Source organism: Trichosurus vulpecula, chromosome 8 (assembly GCF_011100635.1).
Source record: "Trichosurus vulpecula isolate mTriVul1 chromosome 8, mTriVul1.pri, whole genome shotgun sequence".
In the NCBI taxonomy this organism is placed as follows: Eukaryota; Metazoa; Chordata; class Mammalia; order Diprotodontia; family Phalangeridae; genus Trichosurus; species Trichosurus vulpecula.
The window spans coordinates 159,695,540-159,716,905 of record NC_050580.1 but is presented as its reverse complement, the minus strand read 5'-3'; the positions used below and the strand labels follow the sequence as shown (position 1 = coordinate 159,716,905).

Genomic DNA, 21,366 nt, shown 5'->3' with positions numbered 1-21,366 from the left:
GTTTTTAAAGTATATATTAAATTTAACATGATAGTACCAACACTACTCGTGTCCCCTTCTCAACTTTATTCTACTCTGTTTTTTTTTTCATTGACACGTTCTTTTATTCTATTACCTACCTACTCTCCTCCCTTACAATTCTCACCTCAAATAAAAACCCTACCTTGTAAAAAATACAGTCAAGCAAAACAAATTAACACATTGGCAGTGTGTGAAAGTATACATCTCATTCTGTACCTCTAGTCCTTCACTTCTCTGCCAGAAGGTGGGAAACATGCATCTAGACTTGAAATGCTGAGTTAAAGGCTATGCAAAGTTTAATGTTTTTTTTATTATAGTTCTAAATTGCTTTCCACAGTGATAGGACCGTGGACTTATAAAGTTGATAAGACTTAGCAGATATAGAGGATGAGAGAAAGATGACTGAAGTTTCTGTTCTCAGTGCCTGGGAAGATGATAGTGCCGTTAACAAAAATATACAGATTGGAAGCATTTGAAGGTTTTAAAAAACATGAGGAATTCCCTTTTGGAATTCTTTAATTTGGGGTTCTATTGGGACATTCACTTGGAGCAGAAATTGGCATTTGAAAATATGGTTTTGGAGCTTTAGAAAAAATTGGAGATAAAGAATCACAGCTCAGACTTGGAAGAGACCCCCACAGGCATCTAGTTCAATCTATATCTGAAAAAAATCCTGTCTAACATAATAGGCAAGTGGCCACACAGCTGTTGCTTAGAAAGTCTTCTAATAATGGGGGATCCATTATCTCATGAGACATCCACCCCATTTTTGTATAAATTGTTAGGAAACTTTGCCTTATATCATATTTAAATTCATCATCTTTCTACAAATTTTTCTTACTGCTCCTACTTCTGCCCTCTAAGATCAAATAAAATAGGTCTTGTCTCTCCTTCAGGCGTTACCTTTCAAATACTAATTTCAATTATGTTTTCCCCAACTCTTCTCTTCTTTCGAATAAATACCTCTACTACTTTCACATGATCCTCATATGGTATGATGTTGAGGCTTTCACCATTCTAATCACTTTTTTCCTCTGGATGTTTTTTAATATATGTAAATGTAGATTTGGAATATATAAGCAAAAGGAGGGATTTGGAGGGAGAGGAGAAAGGAGAAGAAAAACAGCATTTATCAAGTACATCCTGTGTGCCAGGCATTGTTAGGTAAATACAGAGATAAACAAAAGTGAAGTGTTATCTGTTCTCAGAATGCTTGAATCCAATTGGATTTGTGAGATTTGTACAACATTTGCATAGAAATCATAACTGAAGTTGTAGGAATGGATGAAATCAACCTAGGGATAGAGTATGTTGAGAGGAGATAAAGACATCAAGTGTTGGGGAATATCCCTATTTAAGGGAATATGAAGGGAGAGGAGAGGAGTGGAGCATGAGGAGAGAGGGTTTAGAAAGGTAGGAAAACCACCAGAGGTACTGTCTGCGTAAAGAGTTAAAAAGGGAGTGTAATTTTATTGATAACTACCTTAATTCTTTAGTTTTTGTTATGTAGTTTCTTATGTTTTACCTGATATTTTTTACAGCACTTTTCTAATTTTTGATGTAATATTCCTCCAATGTATATTTGTAATTAATTTATTAATTGGATATGCCAAATGAGAGCTTCTGTTTCTGTTTATGCTGAAATGTACTCATTTAAAACTACAGTAGCTAGAGTCAAATGGTTATGCAAACAGATTTTACCAGCAGACTGCCTAAATGTTATAAAGATTGAGAAATGATATAAATACTCTAAGAACCAAACACAAAATTCCTCCTAAATTCTATACTAAATAATATTTGCCTGTTTAACGCTCTTTATTCTTTCATTATTTTGTTATTAAGGGTCAACTATATTTGCTGGTAACAGATCAGGGCTTTCTCACTGAAGAAAAAGTTGTTTGGGAAAGTCTACACAATGTAGATGGTGATGGAAATTTCTGTGACTCCGAATTCCATCTGAGGCCTCCCTCAGATCCAGAAACTGTATATAGAGGGCAACAAGATCAGATTGATCAGGTAAGTCAGTTTTTTTTCTTTTTTTAAAATGCCCATTTCATTCAGATATAAGCATATTTCCAAAGTGTTTCTTTTCAGCCAAGATTTAATTCATTAATACAGTAGTGAGGAATTATTTTACTTACTTGCCACTTGTGTTACTAACTCATTTCCAAATTTTTATTATGGATGGTAACTTGGTTAGGGGAGAAAAGGGAAAAAAACATGAAGTAGTAGAAATTTATTTTAACATCTCTGCTTAAGCTTCTGAGTATCCATATGTCAAGCGGAGAAATTTATTATGGATGAGTGGAATTTGCATGCCTGAATTAATTTGCATTTTAAAAGGTTGCCCAAGTGATGACCTTCCATCCTATCTTCTCTAGTAGATTCCAGACCCTCTATCATCCCTATTGTCACTAACCTTCAGTTACTCCCTGTCTACTGGTTGCTTCTCTGCTACCTGCAAACATGCCCATGTCTCCTTCATCCTCAAAAAACCCTCACTTGATCCATCTGTTGTCACTAGCTGTTATCCTGTAGCTGTCTTCCTCTTATGGTTAATCTCCTTAATAAAAGCATCTGCAATAGGTATCTCTATTTCCTTTCCTCTCACTCTCTTCTTAACTCTTTGCAGACAGTCTGGCTTCCATTCTTATTATTCTACTGAAACTGCTCTCTACAAAGTTAAAAAAGATCTCTTAATTGCCACATCTAATGGCCTTTGCTCAATCCTTATCCTTCTTGTCTTCACTACAGACTTTGATAGTGTTGATTGCCCTCTTCTCCTTGGTACTCCCTAAGTTTTAGGAACACTGCTCTCTCCTGCTTCTCCTGCTACCTATTCCTTCTCAGTCTCCTTTGCTGGCTCTTCATCCAAGTCACACCAGGTCATGTCTCCTTGGCCCTCTCCTTTTCTCCCTCTATATTATTTCACTTGGTGGTCTCATCAGCTTTCATGGTTTCAATTATTAGCTCAATGCACATTATTCTAAGATTGACTTGTCCATCTCTAACCTCTTTTCTGATTTCTAGTCTTACATTTCCAACTAAGTATTAAACATCTCAAACTAGTAGACATCTTGAGCTCAACATGTCTGAAACTGAACTTACTGTCTTTCTCCCCACTCTTACCACCCAGTTACTTTGGAGAGGACCACCACCATCATCCCAGTCACCCAGGCTCACACCCTGGGCATCATCCTCAGCTCCTTACTGTCTCTCACCCCTGTGTGCAATCAGTGCTCAAGTCTTGTCATTTCCACCTTCCCACATTTCTTGTGCATGTCAGCTTCTTTCTTCTGACACTGCCACCGTGCTGGTGCAGGCCCTCATCACCTCACAGCTAGACTACTGCAATAATACGAGATGTTTTCCTTGTCTCAGGTCTTTTCGCACTCTAATCTATCCTTGATTCAGCTGTCAAATTGATTTTCCTAGAATATGGGTTTGAACATAGCATTCCTCTACTTAATGAGCTCTATTGGCTCCCTGTAACCTATACAATCAAATAAATCCTCTATTTGGCTTTTAAAGTCCTTCATAATCTGCCTCCTTCCTCTTTTTCTAGTCTTCTTACACCTTTATCTGCTTGACATACTCTGAGATCCAAGGATACAGGCTTCCCACTATCCTCCCACTAGATACTCTTACCTCTCAGCTCAGGGTATTTTCACTAATTGTCTCCCATTCCTGGAACACTCCCACCTCATCTCTGTCTCCTGACTTCTCTGACTTCCTTTAAGTCTCAGCTAAAGTCCTGCCTTCTACAAGAAACCTTTCCCACTCTTCTTTAATTTTGCCTCCATTCTGAAATTGTATACCTTCTATACCCATAGTTATTTGTGTGCTATCTCCTCCATTAGAATGTGAGCTCCTGGAGAGCAGGGACTGTTTTTTGCTTTTTGTTGCGTCCAAAACACTTAGCACAATACCTGGAGCATAGCAGGCACTCAGTAAAGGCTAATTGGTGCAATAACTGGCTAGTTGGTTTGGGTCCATATCCTTTTTATTCATTATTTTCACAAAGAATAGTTCAATTAGAAATGAAAAACAGATTACAGAGGATCTCATACCCAGTAAAAGTTTCAGGTCACCACTGACGATTTGTATCTTCTACTTGTTGTAAATAAATCTACTTAATTTGGGAATGTAACACTTTTCTTGGTTTAGGCATAAATTCTTTTTGATCGACTCATTTTCGATTCTCTAATAGTTTTGTTTTTGTTCTTTACTTTAAGTGTCATGCTATATATCTATAGTAAAGAATTATAATTATAAAATCATAAATGTATGCCTCATTTACCTTATTTGAATTTTCTTAATTAGAATTACTGTTGTCAGTATAGCAATATGTTTTGCATGACTTCAGATGTGTAGTGAGTATTGTATCTCTTGCCTTCTCAAAAAGTAGAGGAAAGATTGAAGGGAGGGAGAGAATTTGGAACTGAGAATAAAATAATTTTTTTTAAATAGTGAAAAAAAGAAAAAATCTCTAGCGCCTTCTGAAATATAATCTCTTTTTTACTTTACTAGAGACTTAAGCTAAGTCAGTATTTTTGTGTTGAGAGCTGTAATGCAGGCTTGGGGTCTTACATAAATGTCTAAATAATTAATTTTTCAAAGTAAGGCAATAGTAAGAACACTTACTTGTTCTTGATAAGCTTCTGTCGCCTCACCTGAATAAACTGCATCTTTTGATACTGAAAGAACTAGAAGATAAAATTGCTAACCCTGCTGTTAATGAATTTTGAAAGATCATAAAGAACTTGAAAATAACAAATATCCTGATTTTCAAGAACAGGAAGAGAATAGACTGCAGACTTTAGGCCAGTGAGCGTGATTTTCATTATTGGCCCAGTTCTACTATGTCTTACTTAAAATACGGTGAAGAAATGAAGCTGAACGCTTTATAGTTATAGAGAAGTGTTCAGAAAACGTGCCTGCTTGCTTATTTTGCAGAGATGAGAGGCGAGGTGTGCGGATCATCTCATGTATTGTTAGATTCATTTAATGTGTTGGTTAATTTTTCTGAACTGCTTTTTTTTCTCTCCCTTTTTTATTCTTTGGGGAAGATTATGTTCAGAAGTGATGATGTTGTAAACACAAAAGATATCAATAAAAATATATATTTAAAAAGGGATTGTTAGTGAATATCTTCAAAAGGAAGTAGTAATCCCAGGGAGCCTTCCCGGCCTCATAGTGAACAAGTGATGCCAGACTGTACATGTTTGTTTTTTGGACATGATCTGTAGATAGCCATTTGCCTAGACTTTATCAGTGCATTACACCCCTCTCACGTACTCTGGTCCACCCAAACTGGACTTCTAGGTAGACTGGGCTAATAGCTATGAACTTTTCCTCGTACTCAGTACTCCGTTTGTCTCCTGTTTTTGCTCTGATTGTACCACATCCATTGAATGCACCCTCATCACTTCCACCTCTTAGAATACCTTGGTTCCTTCAGAATTCAGCCCATGCCATCTTTTAAGGCCTTTCATAACCCCACCAGCTACTAGTGCCTTTTTCCTACAAATTATCCTGTATATATTTGGTATGTACATATTAACTCCCTCGATAGAATGTGAGCCTTTGAGAGCAAGGACTTTTTCATTTTTGTCTTTATGTTCCCGGGACCTGGTACAGGAAGGATACTTAATGCTTACAGGTGGATGTTAGCTAGAAGATAATTATAGTTAGGTGTATTCAGAACTTCCATCACTGCTACTATCATTATGTATCCATGTCTTTTACCCTTTTTATCTAAACTCCTTGGAAAGGCCATCTATAGCAGGTACCTCCACTTTCTCTTCATATTTTCTTCTTAACCCTTTATAATCTGGCTTCCAACCTTATCATTCCACGGAAACTGCTCTTTGCAAAGTTACCAATTATCTCTTAATTGCCAAATCTATTGGCTTCTCCTCAATTCTCTTTCTCCTCAATGTCTCTGCAGCCTTTGACACTATTGATCATTCTCTCCTCTTTGATACTTTTTTCTCTATAGGTTTTCAGGATACCACTCTTCCCTGGTTCTCCTTCTACCTGTCAGACCACTTCTTCTTGGTCGCTTTTACTAGATCCTCATCCAGATCATGTTCTCTATCACAGAACCTCAGGAATCCTCTTTTCTTCTCCCTCTATACTATTTCACTTGGTGTTCTCTGCTCCCATGGATCTAATTACCATCTCAGTGCTGATTATTCTCAAATCTACCTACCCTAATCTACCTTCTCTGCTGACTTTCCAAGTCTCACATCTCCAAATGCCTTTCAGCTATCTCAAACTGAATATCATAATAGACATCTTGCACTCAACATCTGCAAAACTGGACTCATTATCTTTCCCCCTAAATCCTTCCCCTGACTTGCCGTCCTTCTTTCTATAAAGAGTAAAACACCGTTCTCCTGTTCCCTCAGCCTTGATTCCTCACTATGCCTCCCTTATTACTACCTGTTGCAAAGGTACTAAGCTGTTGCAAAGGGCCCTCAATTTCACCTTTGCAACATCTCTCAAATGGTCCCCTTTTCTCTTCTGACAGTGCCACCACTTTGCTGCAGGCCTCATCACCTCATACCTGGACTATTGCTATAGCTGCTGGTAGGTCTGCTTGCCTCAAATTTCTCCACATTCCAGTCCATCCTCCAGCCACCAAAGTGATTTTCCTGAAGTACAGATCTGACCATGTCAGCACCCTTACTCCCACCTCTTTGGCTCCACTCAGTGAACTTCGCTGACTCCCTATGGCTTCCATACAAAGTAGAAAATCCTCTGTTTGGCATTCAGTACTTCACTTGATAACCTAGCCCCATCCTATGTACAGCTTATTCCTTGCCACATACTCTTCAGTCTAGTGACACTGGCCTTCGTGCTGTTCCTTGAGCAAGGCACTCCATCTCTCTCTTGGCTCTAGGCATTTTCTCTGGCATTTCCCCAAGCCTTGAATGTTCTCCCTCCTCACCTCCAAATATTGCCTTCCTAGCTTCAAGTCTCAACTAAAATCTCATCTTCTACAGGAAGTCTTTTCCCACCCTCTCTTAAATCTAGTGCCTGCTGCCTCTTAGTTATTTTCTATTTATCCTGTATATAGCTTGTTTGTATTTATTCGTTTGTGTGTTGTCTCCCCCATTAGACTGTGAGCTTTCTTCATGGCTGGGACTACCTGCCTCTTCTTGTATCCTCAACACTTTGTACGTTACCTGGCACATAATAGACACTTAATAAATGTTTGTTGACTGACTGATTGGCCAGAACTAGAGAGTAATAATCAGTTGTTTGATGTCAACTTAAAAGGATATTTCCAGTGGAATGTCTCAGGGATCTGTGCCTGAGTGTTTGCTGTTTATAATTTTTATTGATGACTGGAAGTCAAGACAACAAGCATTTATTGAACACCTTTTCTGTGCCAGGCACTGTAGTAATCACTGGGAATGCAAAGAATGGCAAAAAACAGTTTTCTTTCTCTAGGATCTCACAGTTCAGTGGGTAAGACAAACTTGCAATAGCTATGTGCAAACAAGATATATGCAGGATAAAGTGTAGATTACCACAGAGGGATAAAGGCAAAAATTATATGCATACCAAATTTGCAGATGACATAAAGCAGGAAGAAATAGTTTACACCCTGGATAAGAGTCAGGATTAAAAATTAGTTTGATAGGCTGGAACATTGGAACAAATTGAATAAGATAATGTGATTTAAAAGGAATAAATGTAAGGTTTTACCCTTTTGTTTATAAAAATCAACTTCACAAATAAGATGAGGGAAGAATGGTTTGATGGTTCATCTGAAAGAAGTCTCCAGGTTTTATTGCACTGCAAGTTCAATGAGAGTCAGCAGTATAAATATGTCATACAAGAAAGCCAATGTGATTTTTTTTTAAGTTTAGCAACATTAGTTCGATAATTAGCCTTTCCTAATTAGTCTTAAGCTGTGATAAATATATTAACTATATCAATTTATTCTTTCAAATACTACTTTAAAATAAGCTCAGGAAGTCTTACAACAATTCCTTATGTTTTGTTTTTTTTTCACATTATCATTTCCATATTGAATCCTTCCTTGTTAGTAAAGAAAACAGTTAAGTAAAACAAACCCAATAAAATGACCAAGTTTGACCACATATTCAACATTCCACATTGACAGTATACTTTACCTTTCTGCTGCAGAGAGCAAAATATATTTCAGCATTTGTTTTCTGAAGCCAGAATTGAATTGAGTTCAGCTATTAGTCTGAGTTGGGGAAATCTCTTACTGTTGATTTCATTTGTTATGCAAATGTGATTTTTAAACTGCATTGGGAGGTATATTATAGTCCAGCTTTAGGCTCTGATCACATCACATCTGTAATGTTATGTTCTGTTATGAGTACCACACTTGAGGAAGGGGCCAGGCCAGCCAGGATGGTAAATAGTTCAAGCCAAATGAGGGTTGGTTGAGGGAACATGAAGGTCTCTAGCCACCTTGAAAAGAGGAGCTTTAGAGTGAATATAGTAGCTGACTTCGAGTGTTTGAAGGACTGTTGTGTGGAAAGAGGGATTAGATTTACTCTGCTTGGTCCCAAAAGGCTATTAGGGGAAGTTGCAAAAGCAAAGTTAGGCTTGATAAAAAGAAAAAAATTAGCAATGAAATCTATCCAAATACAGAATGGTCTTCTTTCACAGTTTAGCTGTAGTCTACATTTCCAGACCACATTACTTCCATATTACACATTACTTCCTTTCATACACTATCATATTTTTCAAAGATTCTTGTATGATTTTCACATATTCATGGGAGACACATTGTTCAAGGAGAGCCTTTAAAAGAGGCATATCATTTTGAGTAAACAGGCCAGCTTGAATTTTTCTGTAAAGCTTCCTACACATACATTCTCTTGTGATACTATCAAGGAATATTCTATCTTAGTTCTACTATCTTAAAATTCAAAAGCAGATTTTTCTGTCAGCTACTTGAGCTAGATTAGAACAAAAAATTGGAGTCAGGAGTATTAACTTGGCTAAATAGTTGTTATCGTTTAGATACGAGGTAACTGCAGTTGAGCTAAGATAGTGTTTGGTGAGAGGACATAGTTCTGAGAAACATCTCAGAGAAAGAATGTATTAGAATATAGAGAATAAAAATGTCGTATTTTCTGTCGCTCAAGGCAGAGTTGGTACCACTACAATTTTCATCATTATGAAGGTATTGTAGTATAAAAGCTTCATAATATATTCTTTTCTATTCATTAATGGTAAATCTTCTGTTAAAGATAGATTTAAATGAGGGACTACTTAGTAGTAGGATAACATGTTTTGGATATACAAGGTCTGGGATATTGGATTAAAAAAACCAATCTCCTTCTCACTAATACATACCTTCTATTGAAGCCCCACTCCAGTGCCTCAGCATGGTGTGGATATGGCATAAGGTTCTCTAAGTTCTCAGAAGAGCACATACTCTGACCAAACCTGCCAGGCTAAAAAAGACTTATTTCAGATGCATCCTTCTTGATGTTCCTGAAGCTTTGGACACTGGTAATCACCCTTTACTTCCTCGAGTTCAAATTACCACCCTTCTAATTGTTCTGCTTCCTCTCTAACCATTCTTTTATTATCTCTTTTAATGGTTCCTCATCCTGACCCCTGAAGGTGAATGTTCTCCAAGGTTCTGTCCTTGACTCTATTCTTTTTCCTCTCTACTTTGTCCTTTGACAAGCTCATTCATTCCTGAAACTTCAATTATGACCTCTCTACAGATGACTCCCAGAACTTTCTTTACAGCCCTAATCTCTTTCAAATTCTACGTGCATTAATTCTGTTCATGTTACTCTTCTGCTCTAAAAAAAAAAAAACTTCAGTGGCTATTTTTTGCTGTCTTTATTTCTTATTGTTCTAATGTATCACATAGAATACTTTATGTAATCTGTGTGTCAGTCAAGCTGTCCTGTTCTCTGTTCCTTAGCTTGTTTGTCTTTATGTTTTTATACTTTACCCACCACTCCCTGAAAGGAGAATGTTCTCCCTCTACCTGTTCCAATTGAATTGCTATTTATTCATTAAATCCCAGCTCAGAAACCACCTCTCCCATGAAACTTCTTCCACTCACGCTTTACCCTGAGGCTTCACATACTGCTTTATTTTGCATTTACAACTTAGTGTTCTACATTATACTTATCTGTGTGTGTTTGTGTGAGTGAGTGTATAAAATATCCTGTAAGAGATAATAAACTTAATGAGGTTGTAGACTAAGTTTTATCTAAATTGTGTATATCTTCTCCAGTGCCTCAACTCAGTGCTTTGTATTTTATTTTTCATTTATAACATATTATTCTGTGTTATGTATCTACCTGTATATATGTCTTATCTGGCCAAAACAAGTGGCAAAGAACCAAAATCCTACCACTGATCAAAAGGCTTCCTGTTTGGCTGAATGTGAGCTCCCAGGTAAAAAGGTTGGGAGCTACAGTGGAGATGGGAGTACCTGCATCGGTGAAATCACTAATCCTTAGAGTATTGAATTGTATATATGTATGTGTGATCACATGTATGACTGTATGCATACAAATATACATGCAGTAGAGTAGAAAGAATGCTGGAGTCAGGAAGGCCTAGGTTTCTCCCATCTCTGACACTTATAAGCTGTCACTTAAGCTCTTTGTGCCTCAGCTTTCCTCATCAACAAAATGGGGATAATAGTATCTACAGTATCACTCCACAAGATTGTTATAAGTTAGCAAATAAGATAATGTGTTCAAACTTTAAAATGGTATTTAAATGTGAGCTACTTTTATATCAATCAAAAAGCATTCGTTAAATGCTCAGTGTGTCACAGGCACTGTGCTAGGTAATGAGGATACAAGTACAAAAAAAAAGAAACCATCCCTACTCCCAGAGGGTGAACATTTTAATAGAGGAGACAACACATATATGTTAATTATAAAGAGAATAAATGCAGAATACGAGGTAGTTAAATACTTGAAGGTAGTGTGGGAGGGAGGGCGCTTGTGCTTGGGAAAATCAAGGGGAAAAAACCTACAGAAGGTGGTGCTTGAGCTGTACCTTAAAGGAAGAAAGGGATTTTTATGGGGCAAATGTGAGAAAGGAGAATATTTCAGATTGAGGGACAGTCAGTGCAGGGGTACAGAGATGGAGTGTTGTGTCTGAAGAGTAGAAGCCAGTTGGAGTAGGTCACAGAGTACGGGAAGGATGAGTAATGTACAATGAGGCTAGACAGGATAAATTTGGGCCAGGTTGTAAAGGACTTTAAAAGATAAAAAGGAATTTACATTTGATCCTAGAGGCAATTGGGAGTCACTATAGGTGATTGCGTAGGGGAATAACATGGTCAAATCTGCACTTGAGGAAAATTAGTATGGCAGGAATATATAGGAGGGATTGAAATGGAGAAAAATTTGAGGGAGACCAATTAAAGGAGGCTATTGTAATAATCTAGGCAAAAGTGTAGGAGTCAGGCATGGAATGTGTTGTGGAAGTGGAAACTGCAAGATTTGGCAGCTGATTGGATTTGTGAGGTGAGAATGAGGATTCAAGGATAATACCAGCATTATAAACTTGGGAGACTAATTAAAGAAAGACTTAAATTAAATTAAAGACTCTTAAATAAAAAATTTGAAAAGGACAAAGGTTTGGGAAAGAAGAATGAGTTTACTTTGAAAAGAGCTGTGGCAGTTGAGCAGTGAGCTCAGAAGCTGGATGGCAAGGGACCGAAGAGTGAGTAATTGGGGAGAAATTATATGAAGTGAGTGTGGACAGCTTCTTCTGGGTGTTCAGCTGAGAAAAGGAGAGATGTAGCACAATTAACAATAGCAGAGACAGGTATGTTTGAGGTCAGTAGGGAAGGAACCAGTAGTTAGAAGAGGTTAAAGATTTGAGAGAGAACAGAATGATTGAGGTTGCATTCTGCTGAAGAAATGAGTAGGCTCAAGGGTACATGTAGATAGAGGGGATTGACTTTAGCAAAGAGAAGGGCAACCTCTTTGTCAGCCTTTGTCAGGAGGAAAAGAGAGTTGGGAATGATGTCTAGGGCTTTTGAAATGAAGAGAAGGCAAGAAAAGAGAATTCAAATCAAATGCGTATTTTTCATATGTCATATTGGTCTAAATATAGACTGTGCTATCTCCCCAAATCTAGTTTGTATAAAATTATTATTCGTATTACTTATTCATGTCTGACTTTCTTTCCAGGGAATCTGATTTTGTGGAGACAGCCTTTAATTTCAATTAATATACAGTTAAATCTTAGTAAAATTTCATAGCTAAAAATGCTAATTTTATTTACTAGGACTATCTTATGGCCTTGTCTCTACAACAAGAACAGCAAAGCCAAGAGATCAACTGGGAACAAATCCCAGAAGGAATTAGTGATCTGGAGCTAGCCAAGAAACTCCAAGAGGAAGAAGATAGACGGGCTTCTCAATATTATCAGGAACAAGAGCAGGCAGCAGCGGCTGCAGCTGCTGCAGCCGCGGCTGCTGCTGCTGCTGCACAAGCCCAGGTAAGAAAATATGAAGTTTTAGGACTTACTTTTCAATTACATCAACATCTAATTTAGTATCACAGGTTATTTATCCTATAGTAAACACTAACTCGTTCTCAAAAATTGCTCCTTTCCCCAAATTACTTGTCAGATTATATTCTACTTTCAGAAATGACCTCTGTTTATGAAGCAATGATGTTAACTGTGCCTTTAAAGCTAGTTCCATTGGAAAGTCTATCTTGTCAGTTAATTATACTATAAATCTAGGAGTCCTCTTAAAATTCAGTCTATAAATCTCTGTCCCAATATTCACTTTATAACTCCTGATTTAAGTGTTAAAATCTACTGGATTTCGTACTCTAAATTAGCCTTTTCTTTCATACAAGTGTCACTTCTACCCTACTCAGAGTGCCTTTAATATTCTAAAGGATGTTCTTTCTGCATTTAGAGTAGCGTTTTTTAGCCTGGGGTCCCTGAATTTGTTTTTTGCTTTGTTTTGTTTTTTACATTTTGATAATTGTACTCCACTGAAATTAGATTCCTTTATAATCCTGTATGTTTTATTTTAAGCATTTAAAAACATTATTCAGAATAGGGGCGATAAGCCTCACCATATTTCCGAAGAGATCCTTGACATATCCTCATTTAAAGGGTGTCCTTTTGAAATGTTTTATGTTAGCAAGAGAAAAAAAAAGCTGGCTCAAATTTATTATTTTACCAGGGTAATAAGAGAACTGTTTTTCAGAATATTCTAATTTTGTATATTGTAAGAATATCTAAATATATTACATGTTATAATAATCTCATTATATTACTTTGAAGATGCTGATATAACCAGCATTACAGAGGAAAAATTTAAACTAGGACAGATATGTTCCAGCTAAAGTTAACTCTAAATGAAATCTTTAGAAAGTGACTACTCTTGTTCTGTGGCTGCCATTATAAAATTACAGCTGCATTTTCAGTGGAAAAAATTACTAGATAAGTTAAAAATGTTTTAAAGTAAAGGGTAAAAGTTGTGTTTGACCCTGTCAGATGCTAGGCATTGAAATAAACAATAGTGGTTGCGATACATCTCAAATCCCACAGAGCAGTCCATTTTTCCTTTTAACACTCCTCAAGTTCAGAAATTTCTGCCCCTGCCAGCGTCCTGTCATCCTTCTAGATCAAAAAAAATTTGTAGATTTTCTTGTGATTTGATTACTATTCAGTTATATATGTCTCAGAATTTTTCTTCTATCTTTCTCTCTTTTGTTTTGTTTTTGGCAGGGCAGTTGGGGTTAAGTGACTTGCCCAAGGTCACACAGCTAGTACGTGTCAAGTGTCTGAGGTCGGATTTGAACTCAGGTCCTCCTGACTCCAGGGCCAGTGCTCTACTCACTGCGGCACCTAGTTGCCCCCAATCTTTCTCTCTTTTTAAAAATTAATTTACAATAAAGCAAAGTTTGATTATCATAGCTCTTTATGAGAATGTATATAACCTTCCAACATTTGAAGTTTAAACTTATAGTTTGGCATTGTATAGAACAAGTTAGTCTCATGCTTATTATCAGTTCTTTAATTTGGAATTCTGTCCTTTGTTCATTTACTTGAGGTGTGCCTTTTCTGAGAAGAGGTAATTATACAAACTTTACTAAAGTATCTGTCAATATCTTATGATTCCTTTAATGACTTCTTTCACTATTGTGATTTTTTTCAAGATGACGGGCTAAACACTATAATTGAAAATAATTAATATATCTTCCTGTACTTTATTCTTAATATATATTTTTTTAAATTAAAGCAGGGCCAGCCAGCACAGGTAACTGCCTCTCCATTAAGTGGAAGACAATCTGGGAGTAATGAACGTAAACGCAAAGAACCTCGGGAAAAAGACAAAGAAAAAGAAAAGGAGAAAAATAGTTGCGTCATTCTGTAGCAGGTGTTGGATTCTGTTGGAGCCAAGTACTTGCCCTGAGAAACAAAACCGTGGGATGAAAGGAAGAAAAACCGTTCCATACCGTCTGTGCCTGATTACCCAATGGAATTTGTTCGTGTTTTAAAAGGAAGAAGTTGCTACTTAGTTACAATCAGACTCTCAGAATTGCACAGTGTACTCATTGTGAGCTGGAATTCCTTGTTACACGTTGGAAGTGTCTGTATCATCGATCATGAAAAATACCGCACTTTGTAGCTGAACATACAAATCACAGCAAGTTTTGTGTCATAGTGACATTTATTACTCATCAGTTAGTAAGCTATCTCATCTTCTGTTCTAACAATGAAAGGAGATAATTGGTTTTGTCAGGTTCCTTCCTGAAATCAAAATATTAGCATAATAATTTTTAAAATTAATTTCCGTGATGTTTTGTTTGTTACCAGGCCTAGATATAAAAGCATTATTGCCTGTAAGAAGCTAGCTCTGTTACTTCTTAAGCGCTCAATGCTTCAAATATTGGATTTTTTTTTAAACCTACATGTATGTATTAGGACATTTCCACCATTGCCCCATGACCACCTCTTCTTGAAGAACATGTTCATTTTGGTTACGGTCTCTTTGAGGATTAAGAATGGAGCCTCATTTGATTAAAATGGGGGGAGGGTGGCCAACGTGAAGATCTATATTCCTTTTTCCCACAATAGGCAACTGGGTATAATATTAACACTCTTATTTTGTCAGTATAGATAGCAATAGTTTGTGGAAGTTTATCGTTTTGGTTTGGTTTAGCATTCGTTATTGTAGGTAAATTGGACCACACAGTTCCTATTTATTGACCACATGATAAGCAACTAGTGGGAGAAAACTAGAATGTATAATAGTAGTCTTATAGAAATGCAAATGTAGGAATCCAGAATTAACTAATATCTGCCTTTTTTCATGAAAACCTTGAACCTTAACGCTAAGATTATGTCCACTTGCCCATTTAAGCAAGTAAATTAAATATAGATATTTTTTTAAAATCATGACTAAATAAAAAGCACACTTCAGAATGGAATCTTGAGAGGTCCAGATACTCTTGTAGTCAGATGAAAAGGCACTCATTTGTAATATCACTGTCTTCTTTTAGTCACTAGGTTAGAATTTTGGGAAACTTATGTAGAAGCAATCAGATTTTCTAATTTATGGGAACCAAATAAATATGTAATATCTAATAATCTTTATATAGGATACAGAAAGAGAATATTTGTTAACTTTATTATGAGGGAATCATAAATTCTCCTGTATTTCCAGATACAATTAAGAAAATAATTATCTTAATAGTCTTTTTAATGAGCTTTCTATGTAGCAGTTTGTTTTAGTCATTTTGGAAAAAATTATTGCTGCTCCAGAAAGTGTTGTGATTCCCAATCTAAACCTAGGTAAGTACATCTACTTAAGAAATTGTTCTAAGCATCCATCTGGAAAATAACTTTTCTGGTTTGGGATGACGATAGACTGCTTAAAAGTAGTCTAGATTTTTAATGATGACTCCTTTAGCTACTACCAAGTGTAATATAATTTCTTATAGAAAAAGTAGAATCTTATTTATGGAAGGAATAATCCTCTTAGACAAAATCCAGGGTCAAGCTGAATCATTAGATTCCTCTGCATTGCATATCTGTTGTGCATTACAGAGTTCACTGTACCTTCAACTTTGCTATACTAACATGAACAGTTGAAGACCCTGTTTTGAATATAAAACTTTGATATACAATGTTTTTTGGATCTCTTGATAACTGTTGACAATTACACATACATTGACAACTTAATAAAATGTATGACATCATTCTCTGTAGAAGCAAACAGATTAACCTCCATCCCAGTACTGAAGCCGTCAAATTTGTGCTTGATGCTAGACTAAAAAACACCATGGTTTATTTTCTTTACCCAAAAGAGATCGTAACTGTGTTATATTGGAGTGACAAAAAAAAATATAAAAACAAAAAGTTCAAGAAAGTCTAATCTATAACTAATGCAGATTTTGCCACAATCATGTACTTATACTTATTTATTGCTTTTAAAAAAAATAAATGTGTAAAAGTTGATCATTATCTTCTAGTTCTTTCCAAAGATAATACTGCCATTCTACATTCCCACTGGAAAATTACTCACTTAAACCAGCACCATTATTATCCGAGCAATCTCAATATATAGTTAAAAAATACTGAAGATTTTAATGTATTTGTTAATACCACAATTTTATACATAGTATTTCCAGGTCTTTCTTACATTCCTAAAATTCAGTTTGATGTATTAGGGCTAATGATGATAAAATGTTCTTTTTGATTAGAATAGTAAGTAAAGGGGGAAAAATGTCCTGTGCCATTAAAAGATAAAACCAAAAAAAAAACCCCACCTTTTCAGATATTTTTATTTCCCTTCAGTGAAGAGGTTATCAAGAATTTCAGAGCAACTCTATCTTAATTTTCATATTTTGTATTTTTCTTTACAAATTATTAGTATTCAGATGTTGAGTTGTTGGTTTGGGTGTCTTTGGATTTGATAGTTGTATATAGTGGTATTTCCCTGACAGCCTGAACTTGTAATGACTGAAATTCAATATCTTCTGCAGGTTACAACTTAAGAGAAGGTAAAAAAAAAATCTAAACACCTTAGTTTGTGACGCACAAAGGGTCTATTCTGCGCACAAGAAATCCTTATCATCACTGGCAAAAGGAGGCAGGGCAGGGAATAGACGAGCTGGCTGTCTTACCTGCAGACTTTCCTGCACTTAGCTCCTGCCACTGTGTGATGCAATGCAGACAGACAGCAGTGCTTCCAGGTTTTATGTGTATGTTGCAAGCATTTAAATACACTTTGTAGTTTTATCGCTAAGAATCCGTTACATATGTTTGTGTATATATGCGCATACGTACGTGTGTATGCATGCATACGTCTCTTGTTACACCTACAGCCAGAGAAGCTCGAGTCCAAACTGCAGTAAACATCATGAGCCACTGGCTAATATTTATATTGTTACACCCCCAGCTTGGGAAGTGAGCACTTCCGTGTGAGAGATGAGTACAGTTAATGAGGCTTCAGTTTACAGCTAGGATTTGCAACGTATCTTTTTTCCCTATTGCACATTCTGTGTCCTCACCTGTTTGTCCTGTATTATGGACAGCACTCTTCCCTTTTAGTCTCAGTTGCTCAAGCTGTTAATATTAGATTAGCTGGCTGATCAACATTAATCATTTTGGACTTAAAAGCCATAACATGATGATGTGAATTGTTTTGGTTCCAAGCATTTTTGTTTGTGAGTATGAATCAGAGCTCTATTCACCTAGAAACAGAGGGCCTTATTTTGTAGGCAAGTTTAAGAAAATCTGTACAAGAAGTTGAATGTAGACTAGGGAAAGAAAGACAGTGGACTTCATTGAAGTGGTAGTACATGGAGCTGTCATAAAACTGCAGAAAAAGGGTTCATGATAGGAGGATTTCCAGAGCATTCCTTAAGCAGTCATAAGTTTTAGCAAAATCCATTTTGTACTGCCTTTCAAGTGCTTTGTTTTAACATTTTCCTGTTTGATGTGCCAGGTCATTCAAAGCCCACAGAAAGGAAGACTTATATGCTTTATATCAGAGTTCACTGTTAGCCACACGGTAGCTTAATGAAAAATCTGATGTAAAACTTGCTAGTATCTGATATTATTTAGCGAGCCACCCAAGGTGTCTGTACAGTTTTGTGGTAGAGAAAGAGTAGTTTAGTCTTTAACAGAGTTGAAAATCTAGAGTCCTGAGGTGTTTCGGTTCTGAAAGGTAGCCTTCTGCCTTTCTTTGGTCAAATAGATAAACTTCTTGTGCCTCAGTTTTAATCTGTAAATGGAAACAATCCTTGTTTGTCTTTTGGACCTATGAATAAATGGCGCAGTTATAAGCACAAGATATTATTTATAGTAGTCATAAGTATTGTGCACTTTTAACTGAAGTACTTTTTGAGAACCACTTTCCATTCAACTATGTAATTTTGGAGTAAAATTGCTTGCTGAAAGATTTGTTTCCAGGTCAGCTTTTTTGTGTAGTCATATGTGTTGTATTATCTTCTCTTGTTAAAATGTTGCATCTCCCGAAAGTATTTATCAGAATGCTTTTATACTGTGAAGGGTGCAATGAGAGATTGGTCCTGTCAGAACAGGGGCATCTGGTGGAAAACATTTAGCAACCTATTTTTTATTCAAATCTCATTTATAGATTAAAAAAAATTATGTGTACCTGCTGCCCAATGGAATAAAGTCATCAAGATGCAAGTATGTGTATACGAATTTTTGTATAAATGGAAAGGCAACCATCTCTCTCCACTTAGAATCCCTTGGGGATTTGTCTGCTCCATATTCTTCATGTGTTCTCATTCTCACTGGTATTTCTGATGATTGGTGTAAAATGTTATTTAATAAAGTATGGTTGAATTCTTGGGTTTTTTTTTTAAGTGACTGCAGATAGAAAAACAACTTAATGGAATCTGATAATTCTTGCTGAATTGGGCCAAAGAAGTCATCATTCAGTGAATTTCTAAGCTAAAATCTAGTTTTCTTTAGCCCTTATACAAAATCATGATTTGATATCCTATTTTGACTCCTGCTATTGTCGCTAGTTTAGTGTTTAGCATCACTAGAAATGTTGGAAAAAACTTAAACTATAAAGGAGATTAGGTGTTTAAAACACATATCTATATAGATAATATATTATAGTCTGATCTATTTATCCACAGTGAGAAATGCAGTAGTAATGTTTGTTTAGATAGGAGTTAACAAGATTATATTTTCTTTACCAAAGAAGTAAGATGACTTTCTGCAAGTAGAGATAATAAAATATTTTTTAAACTTTTAATTAGAGACTATTTGATCAAAACAAAACTTCTGAACATATTGTGGTGACTGAGTGCTCTGGGATGAAAAACACTGGACCAAATTGTTGGACATTAGCATTTTTAGCTTAAATCTGAGTATTGAGATTCAAATTAATGCATTATTTCTTTAATATTGATGTTGCCTTTGACAGGAACTTGGATTTAAGTAGAACCTTTGCTTTCAGCTTCTTATTTCTAACTAGTCTGTGTCCCTTCTCATCATAAATTAGACTCAGAAACAAAGAAGGTAAGATTTATAGGATTTCAAATTTAAAGTCAAGCTCAGATCTCTTTCCTATTATCCTGAAAAGTGATAAACACCTACAAGGGCCTGGTACCCTGCTGCTATAGGTAGGGAATTCAAATACCAGTGCAGGAGTATAAAGTTTAAGCATTTAACCACTTTCTCCAGGAACAAAAAGTATAGTGTCATTTTACTCAAATCAGGAGCATAATTAACAGCGAACATTTCTATTGCACCTTAAATGAATACTGTTCCTATAACTATCTTGGAGTTGTTTCAGTTAACAGCAAACTTTATATTCATCTATACTTGAAAAAAAAAACCACTGCTTTTTGATCAGGGATGATGATGCCTTTATCTTAAAGATAGGGGAAAATGTGATAAATTTTTTTGCAAGTTGATCCCAGTTTGTTAGGTTTGAGGGGCTATTTTTTTTCCTTTTAGGTTTAAAGGTAAAAGAAGAAAATTGTTACAGGTTTTGTTTCATTTTGGTTTTGGATTTGTTGTTTGTTTTTTTAAAAAAAAACACTTTTTAAACTACAGAGTTCAAAAAAGGCAATCAGTCTTGGGGCGCAGTAGCTAGAGAAATTTCCCTTTAAGTATTCTAATTAATGGAATATATTTTAAGACTGTCATTAATATGTGAAGGACACTCCACAATGTAAACTGCAGTTTTAGTAGATTCAGTTTTGTTATATGAAGTAACCACTTTGTTTTCATGTGTATGACCCAATTCCATAGGCCCTATGATAGATAATGTGATTGATGATTCAGCAAGGTACTAATACTGACTCGAGATCAGATTTACCCTCAAAGGTCTCTCCCTAAATCTTTGAAATTCAATAAAAAGCCAGTTTGTTTCAAGTTTTTCCTTCTGCAGGGCACTTGGAAATTTGCTATGGCACACTTTAAATTCAAGATGGAATAGGGCAAAGCACTAGCGGGGGTGGAAAACTGAGGGGTGGAGTGAAAAGGGTACAGTTGCTTTTTTTTTTCTCCCAAATCTCTGCTCAGTTCATTTAGATCAAGAAGCTTCAATGATATAACAAGGAGAGGGGGAGAGTGGCTTTCTGGTATACAAGCCACCAGACATTTCTCAAAGATGTTAGAATTTACAATGTTCGGGTCAAAACAACCATTTATTGTTCATCCCCCAACTTTTCTCTCACTTTCTCAAAAACCCTGACCCATACTTTGAAACTTGCTTGGAATTTCCTTCAACTAACTGTAATCTCAATTAAATTTAAAAAATAGCAACCCCAAAGATGACTCATAGGAAGGAGCTTTCTCTGAATTAAAAGTTTCCGAGTAGCCCTCAAAGTTTAACTTAAGTTCTGACAGAATTTTACTGTTCTAAATATTAATTGTGCTAATCAGACTAAAATGAATTATAGTAAATGTTTTGTTGTTTTGCTTTTTCAAAAAGCTTCAAGCATATTCCTTTTTTAAAAGGGATATTGGACACAGATTGAAAAGTACAAAATCATAACTCCTGTGACTGCAAGAATTATTCAGTATTGGAACTTAATTTCATGTTTACTGTTGTAACAAAGATAGTGTCATTGTTAGATAAAATGTTGGATGTTTTGTAAATATAACTTAAAATTGTAACCAGTGAATAATATCCTTAGTATTTTTTATTATAGATTATATTTTATTTCAATAAACTTTGATATTCAGACCAAACAGTCTTTGTGCTATATATATAGCTTCCTGTCAAGTACCTAGTTTTAGGCTTCTTTGCACTCTGGTTTCTCAGCTTTCTTGTTGATTGCCACATAAGAACTTAATACTCTCATTTTAATTCTGCCTCAGTCATCTGGG

The 21,366-nt window shown here is 35.9% G+C and overlaps 1 protein-coding gene across 1 annotated transcript in view; it reads left to right on the top strand.

Annotated features, from left to right (window-relative positions):
* MINDY2 (MINDY lysine 48 deubiquitinase 2) overlaps window positions 1–18,699 on the top strand; it is a 116,559-nt gene extending 97,860 nt beyond the window's left edge. The window contains exons 7-9 of the mRNA XM_036734558.1: window positions 1,864–2,037; window positions 12,298–12,510; window positions 14,276–18,699. Of these exons, the coding sequence (XP_036590453.1) occupies window positions 1,864–2,037; window positions 12,298–12,510; window positions 14,276–14,410 (522 nt within the window). The 3' untranslated portion in view covers window positions 14,411–18,699. The remainder of the gene's footprint in view (window positions 1–1,863; window positions 2,038–12,297; window positions 12,511–14,275) is intronic.
* Window positions 18,700–21,366: the final 2,667 nt, after the last annotated feature.